At 39.6% G+C, this 16,507-nt stretch overlaps 1 protein-coding gene across 4 annotated transcripts in view; it reads left to right on the top strand.

The window, feature by feature from the left end:
- VPS13A (vacuolar protein sorting 13 homolog A) overlaps positions 1-16,507 on the top strand; it is a 767,672-nt gene that overhangs the window by 14,311 nt on the left and 736,854 nt on the right. For all 4 annotated transcript variants that reach the window (XM_053702484.1, XM_053702483.1, XM_053702481.1 and 1 more), the window contains exon 2: positions 15,419-15,462. In XM_053702484.1, the coding sequence (XP_053558459.1) occupies positions 15,419-15,462 (44 nt within the window). The remainder of the gene's footprint in view (positions 1-15,418; positions 15,463-16,507) is intronic.

Genomic DNA, 16,507 nt, shown 5'->3' with positions numbered 1-16,507 from the left:
ATACGCGATATTCTAAGTTCGGCTTTTCGCGCTCGTCTGGTTAGAGTGTGAGCAAAAACAGTTTACTTTCAACTCATAATACGAGCGTAAGCCGGCGAGTGCAAAAAGCTTACTTCTAGAGCAGTTATCACTCGAGCAGGAACGTCAAATAGTTTTCCACTTCTAGTCTGGCCCTTTGTCTCCAATAAATTGATTGTTGGTCTTTGTTTTAATGCGAATGTTGTGACATTGTTTCAAATTGTTTTTTTAGTGTGTGTGTGTTTTTATTAATATAAAAGCATAATTTATACTGTTGTTTTCTGCAGAAATCATTAGTGGCATCTTGTTATTCTTCTTAATCCCCAGGGCTTTAATACATAATTGTCTTATGTGGGGCTCTCTGAGTAGCAGCGCAAGTTCCTTGACAGTTTTTTCTATAAAGTTTCTGTTAAGACTGCAGAGTACCCTTGTAAACAACAAATGTGTACAGAGCTGAAAATCCTGCTAATAATCATGTCAATGGAAAGGGAATCCCAGTGTATTCTCAACTGTTTTATTTGACAGCTAATTAGTGTGAGCAAAGTTATATTGTGTAATCTAAAGGACACTTTATACACACACAGAATATTTATGCCTTTACATTTCAATCCTGTATCTAGGTGTAAACTATGGGGCTTCCTGTGGTGCCTAGTGATTAACATTTTTTTCTGTTTTACGTGTACAGGTTTACTTAAAGAAATAACACTGTCATAATAATAGCCCTTCCCAAACGTTTGTATTACTTTGGGCTCAATTTATTAAGCTACAGCGTAAAGGGGCATAGATATGCGCCCCTGTCCGCCGCAACTCTCCTCTGGAGGACAGAATTCCACTAGCGGAATTTAACATTGCAATCACAGGTGGGCAGGAGCTGTCACTCTCCCCGGTCGGACGAGACCAGGGAGATTGAAATTCTTCACCTAAGTAGTGGAGAAGAGTGTAGGAAGCAGCAGCCTGATGACCGCTGCTTGATAAATGTGTGTGAGAACCTGCAGTCGTAGATGGGCTAAGGGCTTGATAAATCGAGCGGTTCTAGCAGTATTATATGTATACATACTAATGTATAGGTGAAGACAGAGTTTGGCACATTTATTCCAAGCCTAGAAGCCAAGCTAAACATTTTGGAGCCAAAAAAAATTTAAACTTTGTTTCAGGATCTGCTTTTTTTTGTATGTTAAAGGGACTTTATGGTGCAATATGACATGCTCTAATTCATTAAAAAATGCATTTTTTTCACTATTGATGCTCAAAATTGATGTGTCTAACACAAAAAGGTTATGTATGTAGTCATAGTCCAGTGTGGGTACCAAGCAGGAAACATCTGATGAGCCAATAAGAAGCAGCAGTTGTACAGCCCCACAAATCGCTGGCTGTGTTTATCTTGGCAGCTGCACCACTTTAACCCCTGTGTGAGGTTGGAGCCTCATTAGTGCAAACATTTATATTTGTCTAGCTATGCTAAAAGGCTTTTTTTCTTTTGCGTAGTGCAAGTCAAATGTAAAGAGGAACCCATCACTGTTATAGATCTTTTAAAATGTCCACCGCATCAGAAAACCCATTGTTTTAATTGCCTTTCATATCAGATTATACATTATTTGATGTGACAGGTATTTACAGCTATTTTTTTTCTGGTGTGCAGACGTTTAATACAAGATGTATATATTTCAGTTGGTGTGGCAGGTATTTTACATGAAGCTGCCGCTTGTGCTTTCTCAGCAACTACCTGCGCCTGTTCCTTGTCTCAGCTGTGGACAAGATCAGACGCAGGCTGACATGTCCCACAATCACAGCTCAAAATAAACATTGTGGGTAACGGGAAATGTACATTTGGTGCCATGGACTTGTTGAGCCCTGATCTTAGAAAACTTGTCTATATCTAAATGTGTTTTAGATGGTAAAATGTGAAAATGTTAGCCTACCATATGTTGCTTCTGTTACACTCCTAAACCAACAGTACTTTAGCCCACAGCCTAGCACTAATTTTATCTGCGTTGCCTGGTGGTTAGACACTGCAAATAGAATGAACTAACTAGACTGCACCTTCTTCCACCTGTAAGCAAGGGCAGGGGAGGCCAACCCCTCAATATCAAACCAGAAGATTAGTCCATCCACAAGGATTAAAAATGAAGAGAATAAACATAATTTTTAATACTGGTGGCAGGTCTGGTGTTCTGACGACTTGTGCAGCCTTGTGGAAAAATGCAACTGTAGCGCAAAGCCAAGTCTATCAATCAGTGCTACCTTATGGAAAAATGCTACCTTAAAAGGACATTCCAGCCAAAATTGAAATCCACGTGGATGCATTTCAGCATTTGTGTAATATACATGTACTGGCAATACATATACTGTATATACTTTTTCCTATCTTTAACATTGGGTTTAGACAACACTAAACTGTGCATTTTTAGAAGTAAAGTACACTTTATTCCGACAAAAGTTCCTTTCTGGAACAAAGTGTACCTGGTAGATTTTACTGACCACCCAGTTAACATTTTAATTAATATTAAGCTAAAAGATGTTAATTTGTTCTTTGGATAGAAGAAAATTATAAAATATTATAAAATATTACTCTGCCCCACCTGGCAACTTCATAATCCCACCCGGCTGGCAACATTTTATGTGGAGAACTCTGAAAAGTTTGCACTGAATGTGCCTTTAAAGGAACATAAAAGCCCCAATTTTTCATTCATGATTCTGATAGAACATACAATTTTAAAAAAACTTTCCAATTTACTTCTGTTATCAAATTTTCTTTGTTTTTTTGTGATCCTTTGTTGAAAAGCTGGTATGTAAGCTCATGAGTGTGCATGTGTCTATATCACTATATGGCAGCAGTTTTGTAAAAATGTTATACCTTAGCAGGAGCACTATTTCGTGTCATGTAGTGTCCCTTTAAGCCAGGCCTTCATAAACACCATCCTCTGGGCTGCCATATCATTTAAGAATTGGGACTTGACACGTAGGAAATTGCACCTGACTCTCTAATCACTTCATGTCTCGCTGCTACTCAAGGACAGCTACTGGTGAAAGCAAGGTCCATGATTTTCATTCTGCATGCGCATTTGGCTTTAAACCTTTCATTTACATCTAATATTAAGCTAAAAGGTATTGATCAGTAATTTTTAGGCTCTCTATGAAGTTTGCTTCTCTTCTCCTTGTAGAAAAGCAAAATTAGACCATTTTAAATTAATAAAAAAAAATATTCACATTACTTGCATTTAAAGGGATACTAAACACAATTTTTTTTCTTTCATGATAAAGATAGAGCATGCAATTTTTTAATTAACTTTCTAATTTTAGGTTCAGCACCCTGAATAACGCTTGCTTTATTGGTGGCTACCTTTAGCAACCAATAAGCAAGCATAACCCAGGTTCTGAACCAAAAATGGTCTGGCTCCAAAACTTTATATTCCTGCTTTTTAAATAAAAGATAGCAAGAGAACGAAGAAAAATTGATAATAGGAGTAAATGAGAAAGTTGCTTAAAATGTATTGCATGCTCTATCTGAATCATGAAAAACAAAAATTAGGTTTAGTGTCCCTTTAAGGCTGTTTTCTGTTAGATCATTTATTGCATTTGGTCTCCAGAATAAATATTTTCTAAATTTTAATGTCAGCTAGACACTTTTCTTTGGAGTTAAGACAATGGAGTGTGCATAGAAATAGATGTAGTATAATTTAAAACATGGACATAGGATCTAGCACTAACATTCCAGGTGCCATGACTTTTTGGGTTATAGCTACTTGTTGCATACTGTGGCCCCATTACAGATGGAGGATATAAAAAAACAATGTTGTTCAAAACCCACTGATAAAACACATCAGCTAGAATTTTGACTGCTACATTACAGAGAATTGTGAGATTTTGTTTAGCTGCAATATTGTCCACCACCATTTATTTGATTTATTGGTTGGCAAGCAAAAGAAATTGTGAAGCACACTGCAGCTACAAAATATGTATACTTTATTAGTACAGCCATTTATAAGCAATGTATCGGGTCATATAATTATAATTAGGACATTTAAAGTATTTTCTTTTTATTAGTGCACCAGAAATTATTACCTGCATTACAAATTATTTACAAACAAAATAAAGGGTTTTCATAGCATTTAAAAATGTAATTTTCTCAGCAAAGTTTGCATTTACTTCTGCCCCAGAACACCCCATCCCCCCATTATTTAATCCCTTTCCTACCTGGAATTGCAGAGAAAAACAAAATACTGGAGAATTTGAAGCATTTTTGCTATCACTCCATTTAAACAGAAATATGTTTTTTTTTTTTAAACTTACCTATTAAAACTACCGTATATACATATTTTTAAGTAGACAACCAAATATATTGTTCTAGGCCCATTTTGGCACATTTCATGTCACAATTTCACTGCTAAATGTGATAATATAAAAACAAATTGTTAACTTTTTCACAAACTTTAAGTTTCTCACTGAAATTATTTACATACCGCTTGTGCATTCATGACACAAATGATTGTAAAAGCTTCTCTTGTATCCCCTTTGTTCAGAAATAGCAGATATGCATGGATTTGCCATTGTTTGTTTTTTGGTAAGTAGAAGTCTGCTACTAATGAGATTTTAGGCAGTGAAGGGGTTAATTAGTTATCTAGTAAGGGAAATAGTATTGTAACAGAGTAAGAAGGGCTCTACAAAGCAGAGTCAAGTGTGTTTAAATATGAATTAAAATAGTAGTAATATGAGCACAGTACATCACCAATTCATAGAAATGTTATATTTAATTTGTTCAATGCTGATATAAAATTCATTAATAGTAAAATACCAAAATATAAGACAAATTATTAAAACTCAACAATCTTACAATACAAATAAGTACATCAAGTACACTATAAAAATCCTCAAAAATGAGCAATTCATAAGTTTAAAAGTGGATAACAGATCTAAAAAGTGAAGAGGTTTAAACACTGGAGCATAGAGGCTGTGTGAGACGTTTACTCTGGGACCAAGGTATTTCTCTTATACTAAACACCGGCGAACAGAGGATATGTGGAACATCCAGTGATTCCACTGTTCCATCATTTACCAAAGGTGCATAAAACATTAGAAAATGTTCAAGGTAGACCCATCGTGAATGGGATAGGGTCCATGCTGGAGCACCTTTCTGAGTGGCTAGATGGCATCCTACAGCCACTGGTCAGGTCTCTCCCTAGTTACACTAGGGATTCTAAGCATGTATTGAATCTGGTTGAAGGGGTACGATGGACGCAGGATTCTGGGTGGCTTACTGTGGATGTGGTTGCACTATATTCCTCAATACCCCATGTATGGGGTTTAAAAGCTGTAGCTTATTTCTTGGAGAATGGAACTACACACAGTGAGCCATTCAGAACCTTTGTACTGGAAGTCACCCAATTTCTATTGTTCCATAATTTCTTTCAGTTTGAGGGGGAGTTCTTCCTGCAGAGATGTGGGACCGCTTTGGGTGCTAAATTTGCACCCACTTACGCCAACCTATTTATGGGTTGGTGGGAGCGGTCCCACGTCTATGCAGATAGTAACCCATTCAGGACAGCCATCAGGTTATACCATCGATTTTATAGATGACCTGATATTTATTTGGCAGGGCAACAAAGATTTGGCTGAAAGGTTTGTTGATTACCTAGGGGACAACAATTTGAATTTACGCTTTACCTATGAGTTTGATAGGAATATGGTACACTATTTGGATTTGGAGCTGAGGATGGCCCTCAGGTATGGTCGCCTCAGAGGTTTATAGGAAGCCTATTTCTGGGAACAGTCTCATACATGCTAGGAGCTGTCACCCTAGACATATGCCCTATTCTGTGGCCAAGGGACAATTTGTGCGACTCAAGAGAAATTGCACTTTGCCCAATAGCTTTAACAGGCATGCAGAATATTTGGAGAATTGGTTGCAAGAACGAGGCTATAGTAAGAAAGTTATCAAAAGGGCCAGAAATGAAGTGAACATCATGTCTAGAGAGCAACTTTTGAAAGGCACGGGTAGATCCCAAAAAACCACAGAAAACACTCTGACATTTGTAACTGACTTCTCAGCCCAATATCAGGATATCTGTGGTGTGATCCGTCATCACTTTCAGCTATTGGTAGCGGATGATGCCCTTGCAGATGTGGTCAAAAAGGGTTGCAGATTTTCCTACAGGAGGAATAAATCCATAGGGAGTTTTATCTCCCCTTCCCAACTTAAGAAACCAGGTTCTGCAACGGCATCATCATCATGGCTTAGACATAAGGGGACCTTCAAATGTGGCTACTCGCAATGCAAGGCATGTGAGCATGTGCAGGTGGGTTCCTCATTTACATCGGTGGTGACGGGAAACCTTTGAGGTGTCTTCTTGCCTCAATTGCAGATCCACTTATTGTGTATATCTGTTTTGGTGTTCAGCCTGTAACCTCCAATATGTAGGGTTGACCACTAGGGATGTCCGCTCAAGTATATGTGAGCACTTGTCCACCATTTGTTTGGGCACGAGTAGTACACCCCTTGTGGCTCACTTTGTCAGGCGACATGATAAGGACTGTTCTTCTCTTAAGTGGATGGTCTGTTACCCCAGAAGAGGGGTGGTGACCATTATAAGATTTTATCTAGACAGGAGATGTACTGGATATTCAGACTCCAGACAAAGAGACCTCTGGGTCTGAATTCCGAGTATGATTTTATTAACTATTGGTCCTAGGTATCTATTGAACCACTCCTATCCCCTTGACTTATCCCCTGTAGTACAGTGTAGTACTTTATAAGTAAGTCTATACACATTATATACTCTACTGATGTCTATTAAGATGCACCTGTTCTATGAGAGGGTAGAACTTGCATTTCCCCGGTCTTATATATATAATCTATGTGACTCTGCTCTTTGTGGGTTTATTATCGGCATGTTTCATGACTTAGGGCCCACCTACTTACAGACCCGGATTTGGGATTACCACTAATGAGATGGGGACTGGTTCATCTTATCCAGATGTATGTTTTTATAACTTTACATCATTTATGTTTCCTTTCCTTAGTTAAGGATATGAAAGTCCACCTGTAACATATAACTCCTCTACATACAATTATAGACATATCAAGTAGGATCCCATGTGTGTGTATATATATATATATATATATATATATATATATATATATATATATATATATATATATATATATATATATATATATATATATATATATATATATATTTGACTTTGTCTCCAAATCTATAAAATTGTGAGAAGGGTTAGGTAGATTAATATAATATCATCTTTGTAATGCAATAGTTCTTGGGTTAATATATATACGAATATAAGGTATATTTCATCATTGGCATATCATTATTATTTGGCAACCAATTTCACCCCTGTGTCTTTAAATTTTAATTAATGTATTCACCAACCGGAATGAAGCACAAGGTTTTTAAGGTGTTTGGAGTTACATTTTTTTTTTTAAGGACTATGAGTACGGCTTTGCAGCCGAAACGCGTTAGTCAGTTTGTTAAGGGGTTTATCTCACTCTTAATTTTATACATAGATTGTTGGAATAAAAGTTAAATTTTATTTATAGGTATCTGGCTTTTTTCTTTGTTTGACTCCTATAATATAGCCATAGGCTATCATTTGAGCTGGAGGTGAATACTGGATAATACCGTTTATCACGGTCTGTGGTTTACATATGATCAGAAGTCGAGAAGCAAGGCACGCATTACCAGTGCTTTCTTAGTGCGGTGAACAAATTATTAGTGGCAATTGGGAGACGTCTCAGGACTTTTTAGGTCAGTTATCCACTTTTAAACTTATGAACTGCTAATTTTTGAGGACTTGATTTACTTATTTTTATTTTGATTGTTGAGTTTTAATAATTTGTCTTATATTTTGGTCTTTTATTATTAATGAATCTTATTTTATTTTAGCATTGAACAAATTAAATATAACATTTCTATGAATTGGTGATGTACTGTGCGCATATTACTATTTTAATTCACATTTAAACACATTTGACTCTGCTTTGTAGCGCCCTTCTTACTGTGTTACAATTGCTTTATATTATATATCTTTGTAAAGGAGATATTTTGGGAGAGGCAGTGAGTCAGGAGTAGAGCGCAACACTTATATTTCTTGTTTCAAGGCAAATAGTTTTGTAATGTAGGTAAGCAACTCCCTTATCCCTTCCAAACAGCTCTATCCCTTCACTTACACTCATCCCCACCATCTTAGGTACTGACAGACAGTCTACCAGAAGCAATTTAGGGCCTTTTTAATTTTTTCTTCTACAGTTTAGTGGTCACTCTAACTTCCCCCCTCCCACTAACGATGGCCAGTTTTTTAAAATGTATTTAAAATTTATGTTTATATTTTTCTGTAATGTAGTGGCCCCTCTTCCCCACGATCGTTGCTTAGGGTCCTCCGCCCCCCATACCAAACTTTTTTTCTGTAGTGCATTACCCCATTCCTTCCTCTCCTTTCAAAATATCTTTTATGCAATGTAGGGCCCATTCCCTCCCACGCCTGCCGCAGGCACCAACAGATATTGTTAGACCGTGACAGAGACCATGTTACGGTCTGTAACGATCTGGGAATCTGCTCCGTTACCATGTGAAGACATTAGCCAGCAGCTCAGAAACAGAAGCTCTAGGCAGTCACTTGACAACCAAGACTGCTGAATCTTCCTGAAGCTGTAACTTAGATCTACGTTGTGTGGTACCATGGGCTTTGTACTGCATGATAGCGATCTATGTCAATTTGGTGCAATGGATTAATCTTGGCTCCATTGCTGTTGCAAATTATGGAGAGATCAAAATGAGATCCTGCACTTATCAACAAATCAGTGTGCAGCATCTAAGAGTGCCAGGGTTCTGCATTCTATGGAATGCACTCCAGTTTACCCTGCAACATGCTCAGCCCTGGGTGCCACTGCATGTTGCAGGGTCATGGGATGTGTACCCGGTCCGGTATGAGAGTGCAGTTCTCTTCCGTGTTTTTGTATATGTCTAGGGTGATTACATATTCCTGTGCACCCTTCCCTTGTTTTCAGTTTGTTTGGATTTGAAAGCTTGCATTGTGTGGCTGTTTTAGGGTCTCGGGTATTGGAAAGGACCTTGACGTGGTACCTGAGCTTGTCCCATTTGGCCAGATGCGGTGACTAATCTTTCCATTTTTGCTTTTAAATCTTAGCTGAGAGCTTGTAAGTGAGTGCTGGGTTTTCTCTGTGTGATATTGATAATATATATATTGATTGGAGTAGACGTCTTAGTCCAGAGATTTAGATATCAAAATAACAAGAGTATTGCTTTGAGCAATGATACTTTTTTTTTTTTTATTGGACTAACTATACATTTATAAGTTGACAAGCTTTCGGAAGAGTTCCTTCCTTTATCAAGTCTGAAGCAATACTGACCAATTCAATGGAATTTACAGATTATATCTTAAAACGCAGAATAGCTAAGAACACAAAGTGCAGGGAGAGGAGGAGGTGTCGTAAAAATCATGAGGGGGGCTTAGGTAACAGGCAGACAGTATAGCTGCAAATGTGGTAATGCACTGCATGTGAAGTGGGATGCTATATTGGAGAAACAAGCCAAAAACTGCACCTTCGGATGAACTTACACAGACACTCAATCAAAAATCACTGTGAAACAAAATACTGTACCCCTGTTGGTCACCATTTCACCCAACCTGACCACTCCATCCAAATCCTCAAAATCAAAAATCTCAAAGGCAACTTCAAAAACACCATGGAAGAAAAACCTTTGAAATGAAAATGATAATGCACTTCAACTTGTTTAATTCTGGACTAAATGTGGACTCTGGGTTCTTAACACATTATCAATTTTTTTTGTAATGTACTTGCATTCAGTCAATTACATTGTATATTCCACATTCTTTATATGTGGAATACATGTTAGTTTTATTTAACTTTTGTATTCCCCCTGTATATACAATTTCACATCTTTATGGATATTGATTGAATGTTGATATATAACTTTATGTCAGTATATGCTCTATGTAAAGCTATGTATTTCCTGTGTCTGTTCTCCTACACTGGACACTGTCTGCCTGTTACCTAAGCCACCCTCATGATTTTTACGACGCCTCCTCCTCTCCCTGCACTTTCTGTCTTCTTAGCTATTATGTGTTTAAAGATATAATTTGTAAATTCCATTGAATTGGTCAATATTGCTTCAGACTTGATAAAGGAAGAAACTCTTCCGAAAGCTTGTCAACTTATAAATGTATAGTTAGTCCAATAAAAAAGTACCAGATATTTTCCTTTCCTTCTGTACAGGGAGAGTCCACAGCTGCATTCCTTACTTGTGGGAAATACTGAAGGATGAGGCAGACACCCCAGCCAAAGCTTAAATGCCTCCCCCACTTCCCTCATCCCCCAGTCATTCTGCAGAGGGAACAAGGAACAGTAGGAGAAATATCAGGGTAAAAAAGGTGCCAGAAGAAAACATTCCAATTTAGGGCCGCCCATCGGAGAACACGGGCGGGAGTTGTGGACTCTCCCTGTACAGAAGGAAAGGAAATGATCTGGTAAGCATAATTTATGTTTTCCTTCTTAATACAGGGAGAGTCCACAGCTGCATTCCTTACTTATGGGAAATTATACCCAAGTTCTAGAGGACACTGAATGCTAATGGGAGGGAAAAAAGAGAGGCGGCCCCCATCTGAAGGCACCAAAGCCTGCAAAACCCTTTCTCCCGAAGACTGCTTCAACAGAAGCAAACTCTATAGAAATGTAGGAAAATGAATGTAAGGAGTACCAAGTAGCCGTCCTACCAATTAGATCCACAGGCCTCATCTTAGAGGCTCAATAGGATGTCACTGCTCCCATAGAATGAGCCGTGATCCTCTGAGGAGGCTTGAGTCCCGCTGTCTCATATATCAAGCGGATGACACTCCTCAACTAAAGTTAACAAACGGATAAAATATGTTTATCCCCATGCAGGGTAAGATAGAACTTCAAGGCACGACTCCATACTCTGTAGTAAACTTTCCTTCGAGAAGAAGGAATAGAACATAAGAAATGGACCACAAGTTCCCGATTGAAGTTGTGATTTGTCACAACCTTAGGAACAAAACCTAACTAGGTTCATAGAACAACCCTATTATCGAGGAACACCAGATAAGGATGGTTGCCTGGCAATGTCGTAATCTCAGACACTTCTGCACGCAGAAGCCCTAATTGGGTGGAAAAGGTCACTAAGATAAACTTAATATCAACCTCATGCATAGGTACAAAAGGAGTCCCATGCAAAACTTAAGAAGATTTAAGCTCCAAGGGGGAGCAGTAGATCAACACACCGGTCTGATCGCAGTCAGAGCTGTAACAAAAAAAACCGACAGGACCAACTTGTCCCAACAAGTAACTAGCTAAAAGGCCCTTCTCCAGACTATCCTGGAGGAAGAAAGAGTTCTAGCAAACTAGATTAGTGCGCCAGGATGTACTACGCGCTTTACAACAAGAGTCCTCCACACCATGAGATAGATGACAAGGGACCAGCTTACACGCTTGAAAGAGAGGGCCATAACCTCTCAGAAAAACCCTCACTTGGCTAGGACCAAGCGACATCTCGCAGTCCGCCTCAGAGAGAAAACATTTGAGAAGCAAAGGGGCCTTGATTCATCCGATCCCTGCGACAAGGTAACCTTCCTGGAGGCGAAGACGTCACCCCCCCTGAATCGCGACCCCAACTTTGCGGCCGCAATGGAGCAATCGAAATCCCTGACATCTGCTCCTGATGGGTTCGAGCCACCACTCGAGGAAAGAGTGATATTACCGAAGAGGAAGAATTGTATTGAACCTCCAAGGCACCGTTAAAGCATCCATTAGCTCCGCCTGAGGATTCCTGAACCACGACCCATCTGTGGGTAACTTGGTATAGAGACGGGACGCCCGAGATTCCTATCTGGCGTCCCTTACCAGATACAAATATCCGAAACCCCTCGGATGGATTCCTTATCCCCATTAAAGGGAAAGACTGTAGAGACCATCCGACCCAGGTGACCAACCCTGAAGAATGAATTGCTGACAGCGAGCAGTAGTGGGCCTCCGCCCACTACCAAACCTGAGATACTACCCTCAATAGGGATTCCCTAGTTCTCCGATGGAGATCTAAGCCACCGAGAGTAAGACTGACTAGAATCTATACAATGGGGCAAACCAAGTAGACTAAACCTTCAGATCAAAGGTATTGCCTGAAGATCCAAAGCTACTCGGGAGAAAGCTCCTGAGTCCACGGGCCCCCTCTGGGTACGCCCTCACCCCCCTGACGGACTTGTGACCATAGTCAAAAACCGCCACGGGTGATTAAGAAAGATGTTCCCAGAGAATGATTCTCTCAACCAGTAGTCCAGGTAAATCTGTTAAAACAGATTAGAACAGCACCACTCTGCTGCCTTCTCAGACACTGAGCCTCGGCTGAGATGAGACCCGGCAAAAGGAATGAAGTCCAGTCTAACACAGAGCCAACAATGGCCTGAAGGAGACCTAGAGGGAGGAAGTTAACTCCTTACTTCACAAGTTCGATAGGCATGTCTTCCTGTCTTATGATGACTAAATTAGCATCCAGGATCCTCTCTGATCGAGGAAGACAGATGAAATCCCTAAAGGACCTATTTTAGACTTGACAATAGAAATTAAACCAGAATCGTCAAAACAAGGGAAGCTACCGTTGGATCTGGACTCAGGTCACTGCCAAAAGAAACCCTAGATTTCTCCAAGGCTCTAGAAGCAGTAACGAGTAATGCTTTAGAAGTGCTGGTCCAGACAAATGCAACCTTAGGAACCAGAAATGTTCCCTGAAGAGGAAAGAAAAGGTATGATATCCTTCCTCAACAGTGGTCCTGCACTGCTCCTCCCGTACCAAGGGTAGAGAGGACCTTATAGTCACCCAACGAGGAGGCATGATAAGGTTGCTTTAAGTACCTTAGGGTCCAAATAGGACCGAAGTTCCCCTCCTCTGAGACCCCGAAACAAAAAAAAACGGTTTGAATGATCTTCCAAACCTCACTCAACGATAGGCACTGGGAGAATGACTCCAAAGGAGAACAAAACCCTGAAGGATTCCCTCTCTCTGACTGAAAGACAGGATCAAGAAAAGGAAAACTGTCCTGGAAGGCTGAGATATGGAGCCTAGCTATAATTTCCTGAATCAAGCGTCCGAAAAGAGCGAGTCAGTTCCCACACAATCCAAGATAGGACCTGGAACTGGCCCCTCCTGCCAATCTAGGTTAGGCAGGCCTCTGCATGGACTTATTCCAGGACTGGATTGGACTTGGATAGCTAAGGCTTAGCGGAGATCTTAATATAAAAATATATTGAGGGAAACATTTACCTCGAATCGAGACAGAGATACTTCATAGGAAGTCACCAGAAACTGTAACAACCTAAGTCGACAGTACATAAATATCCCTCTAGACAAAACAACTTATAAAAAGAGTTTCCGCTAATAACCAAGAGCTCTAAGAATAAACTATCCTTAAGCAGAATAGAAAAAAAAACGGACGGCAAGCACACAAAAATTGTTAGCCAAGTAGGGATGTGCAACGACACACCCCTCTATAGAGCCCTGAAGCAGGGACATAAAAAAGGAAATAGACGAAAAGGAATATTATCTTCATCCTTCCTCACCCGTCTTAATCAACTTCGCCATCTGATTCAATGGTCTGAGATTCAATTGGAAGATCAGTATTGGGCACCTCTAATATCGGCACTACTTTGCTTAGAAGCCAGCGCAGGCGTGCCACCTTAAATCTAAAGGCAAAATCCTCTGCTGGAGGAATAGAAGCAGCAGGCTCCGACCCAGAAGGTCCGTACTATGACGCATCAGAGATAACAGCATCCCCAGACTACTGCCCGGATAAAACAGTCAATTTACATGATGCTCCCTGGGCCGACGTGCATGGATTAACCCTTCGTTTGTGCGTAGCAGTACGAGGCTAAGCGACTAAGGCTGCAGACATCGCCATACAGAACTGGGCTGTAATGTCTGGTGAAAAAAGGCCCCCTCCAGGTGGAGGATTAGCGATGCAAGGGGAAGCTGAATGTGTATGATCGGATGACTGTAGGGGACACGTCTCACGGGACGAAGATTCCTCAGAGGCGGAAGGCTCAGTGGCATCTTACACCTCAACATTGGTTGATGACAACACCCTGTTGCAGCATATGGAACATAATTGAGAGGGCTGGATTACCAGGGCCTCCTCACAATATACACAGGTATCGAATTCTGTTGTAGAGGCATCACCCTCCTAAAAATTCAGAATCCTCCATAACTAGGTAACCCTATTTAGTTCAAGAAAACAACCGGCACCTATACCCCCAATGGCTGGGGCTCTCACCACCTCCTATTACCCAGACAGAATAGAGAAACTCGCTCCTCTCCGATGTCAGTCAGAAAATAGAAACCGTGACCACTCCCGGTCACACGGTGCGCAATTCAGGTCTGCCCCTGCTAAAGTGAAAGCGGACCAAGCTTAATAAAACTGCGCCACTCTGAAGAAAAAAAGGCAACATGTACGTTCCATATCAGCCTATGAGCCCAAAGCATCTCGCACACATAAAGCAGCAAAAATCACATAGAACAAATATGATTCACCCCCCCACTGTTCAACAACCCCCCTCAGGAGATATTAACCATTGATTCCATGAAGATAAAGGAGTCCCACTGTGACCCTGTCTTCTAATGCTAACATATGATTAAAAAATGAAGCTATCTTACCTGATTCTATGCCGTAGAACAGAAACAGGGTCCTTCAAGTTTGACTGTAACATCGTTCTGACATGGACTTGAGTGATGAAAAGCAGGCAGTGAAACTCGTCAACACTGATTGCTTAGGAGCCGTTAATGAGTCTGGATGGGTTCGCAGAAAGACTCTCCCTGCAAATCCAGACGCTATCTTTCATTAATGATCTCTAGAGAGGCTGACAATACTACTTAAAACTCCAGTCCCATTTTGAAGGGTAGATACCCTTCCTAAGGAACTACTCCGAAATCTTCTGACACTTTTCTGCCAACCTCCTATGACGAAAGGCAAAGAATGACTGGGTGATGAGGGAAGTGGGGGAGGTATTTAAGCCTTTGGCTGGGGTGTCTTTGCCTCTTCCTGGTGGCCAGGTTCAGTATTTCCCACAAGTAATGTATGCAGCTGTGGACTCTCCCTGTATTAAGAAGGAAATGTGTATATATACACACAACTTATTTTACTATTAAGTAGGAGATTGATTCAATTTTACTTGAATAGTTTACCAGAACTTTTACATAATTCTCCATTAAAGTCTCTAGGGATATTTGAAGATAAATTCTGTTTCAAGGTTTTCAACAAATGTTGCTCTGTTTTGCAAATGATATTGGAGAACAAACTATCGTGTCTAATCTAATAATTTTTTTTATTATTATTTTCTCAGGTGCTGTTGCTTTGAAAAACTTGGAAATTAAAGAAAATGCATTGGTGAGTTTTCATACTATCACATATTTTATCATAAAAGGGAGAGTCTTTTATAATATCTGCTACATTAATGCCTTCATCTGTGAAGTGCAGAATCTAATTCTTGAAAAACCATAATGTAAACATTTTGCTATTCATGGGATCAATCACAATTATTTGCAAAAATCAGCATAGAGTTAAATGATGAATATTGTAGAAAATAACTGATAACACAACACAAGCAGAAACAATGCATATACAGCTTGATATAACCCAAGTGGCCAAAAATAGTAATCTCCCTAATATATTTATTCATACAGTAAATCTGGCTCAACTAACTCCTTAGGAATAAGCATTTTTGTCCCAAGTATAAAAACAACTAAATTACATAAATCACAATTAAACTTATGGGGGTGAATCGGAATCATTTTGAAGAAAAAAAAAACATACTTTTTCTTTTAGGGAGATTACTATTTTTGGCCACTTGGGTTATATCAAGATGTATATGTATTATTTCTGCTTGTGTTATCAGTTATTTGTATAGCACCAACAGATTCATCAGCGCTATAAACACAGGTATAATATACAAAGGTAGCCTTTATAAGAGAAATTTGTAGAGAGTTCTGCCAAGAGCTGCACTGTTGTAATTCGGCTCTCATGAAGGTGATCTACAAACATCTGGGCTTGTAGTTTAAGGAATGAAGGGTACACATCAGAACAGAGGTAAATAGTGATGGTTTATTATGAATGATAGAAGTATGAAAATAAATAGTGATGGTTTAAAGGGACACTGAACCCAAAAAAATGATTTCATGATTCAGATAAAGCATGCAATTTTAAGCAACTTTCTAATTAACTCCTATTATCAAATTTTCTTTATTCTCTTGGTATCTTTATTTGAAAAGCAAGAATGTAAGTTTATATGCCGGCCCATTTTTGGTGAACAACATTGGTGGTTCTTGCTGATTGGTGAATAAATTCCCCCACCAATAAACAAGTGCTGTCCACGGTTCTGAACTATAAATTGGCTGGCTCCTTAGCTTAGATGCCTTCTTTTTCAAATAAAGAT

The sequence above is a fragment of the Bombina bombina genome, chromosome 2 (assembly GCF_027579735.1).
Source record: "Bombina bombina isolate aBomBom1 chromosome 2, aBomBom1.pri, whole genome shotgun sequence".
NCBI classification, from domain to species: domain Eukaryota; kingdom Metazoa; phylum Chordata; class Amphibia; order Anura; family Bombinatoridae; genus Bombina; species Bombina bombina.
Note: the sequence above shows the minus strand (reverse complement) of the source record. Positions and strands in the feature narration are given on the sequence as shown.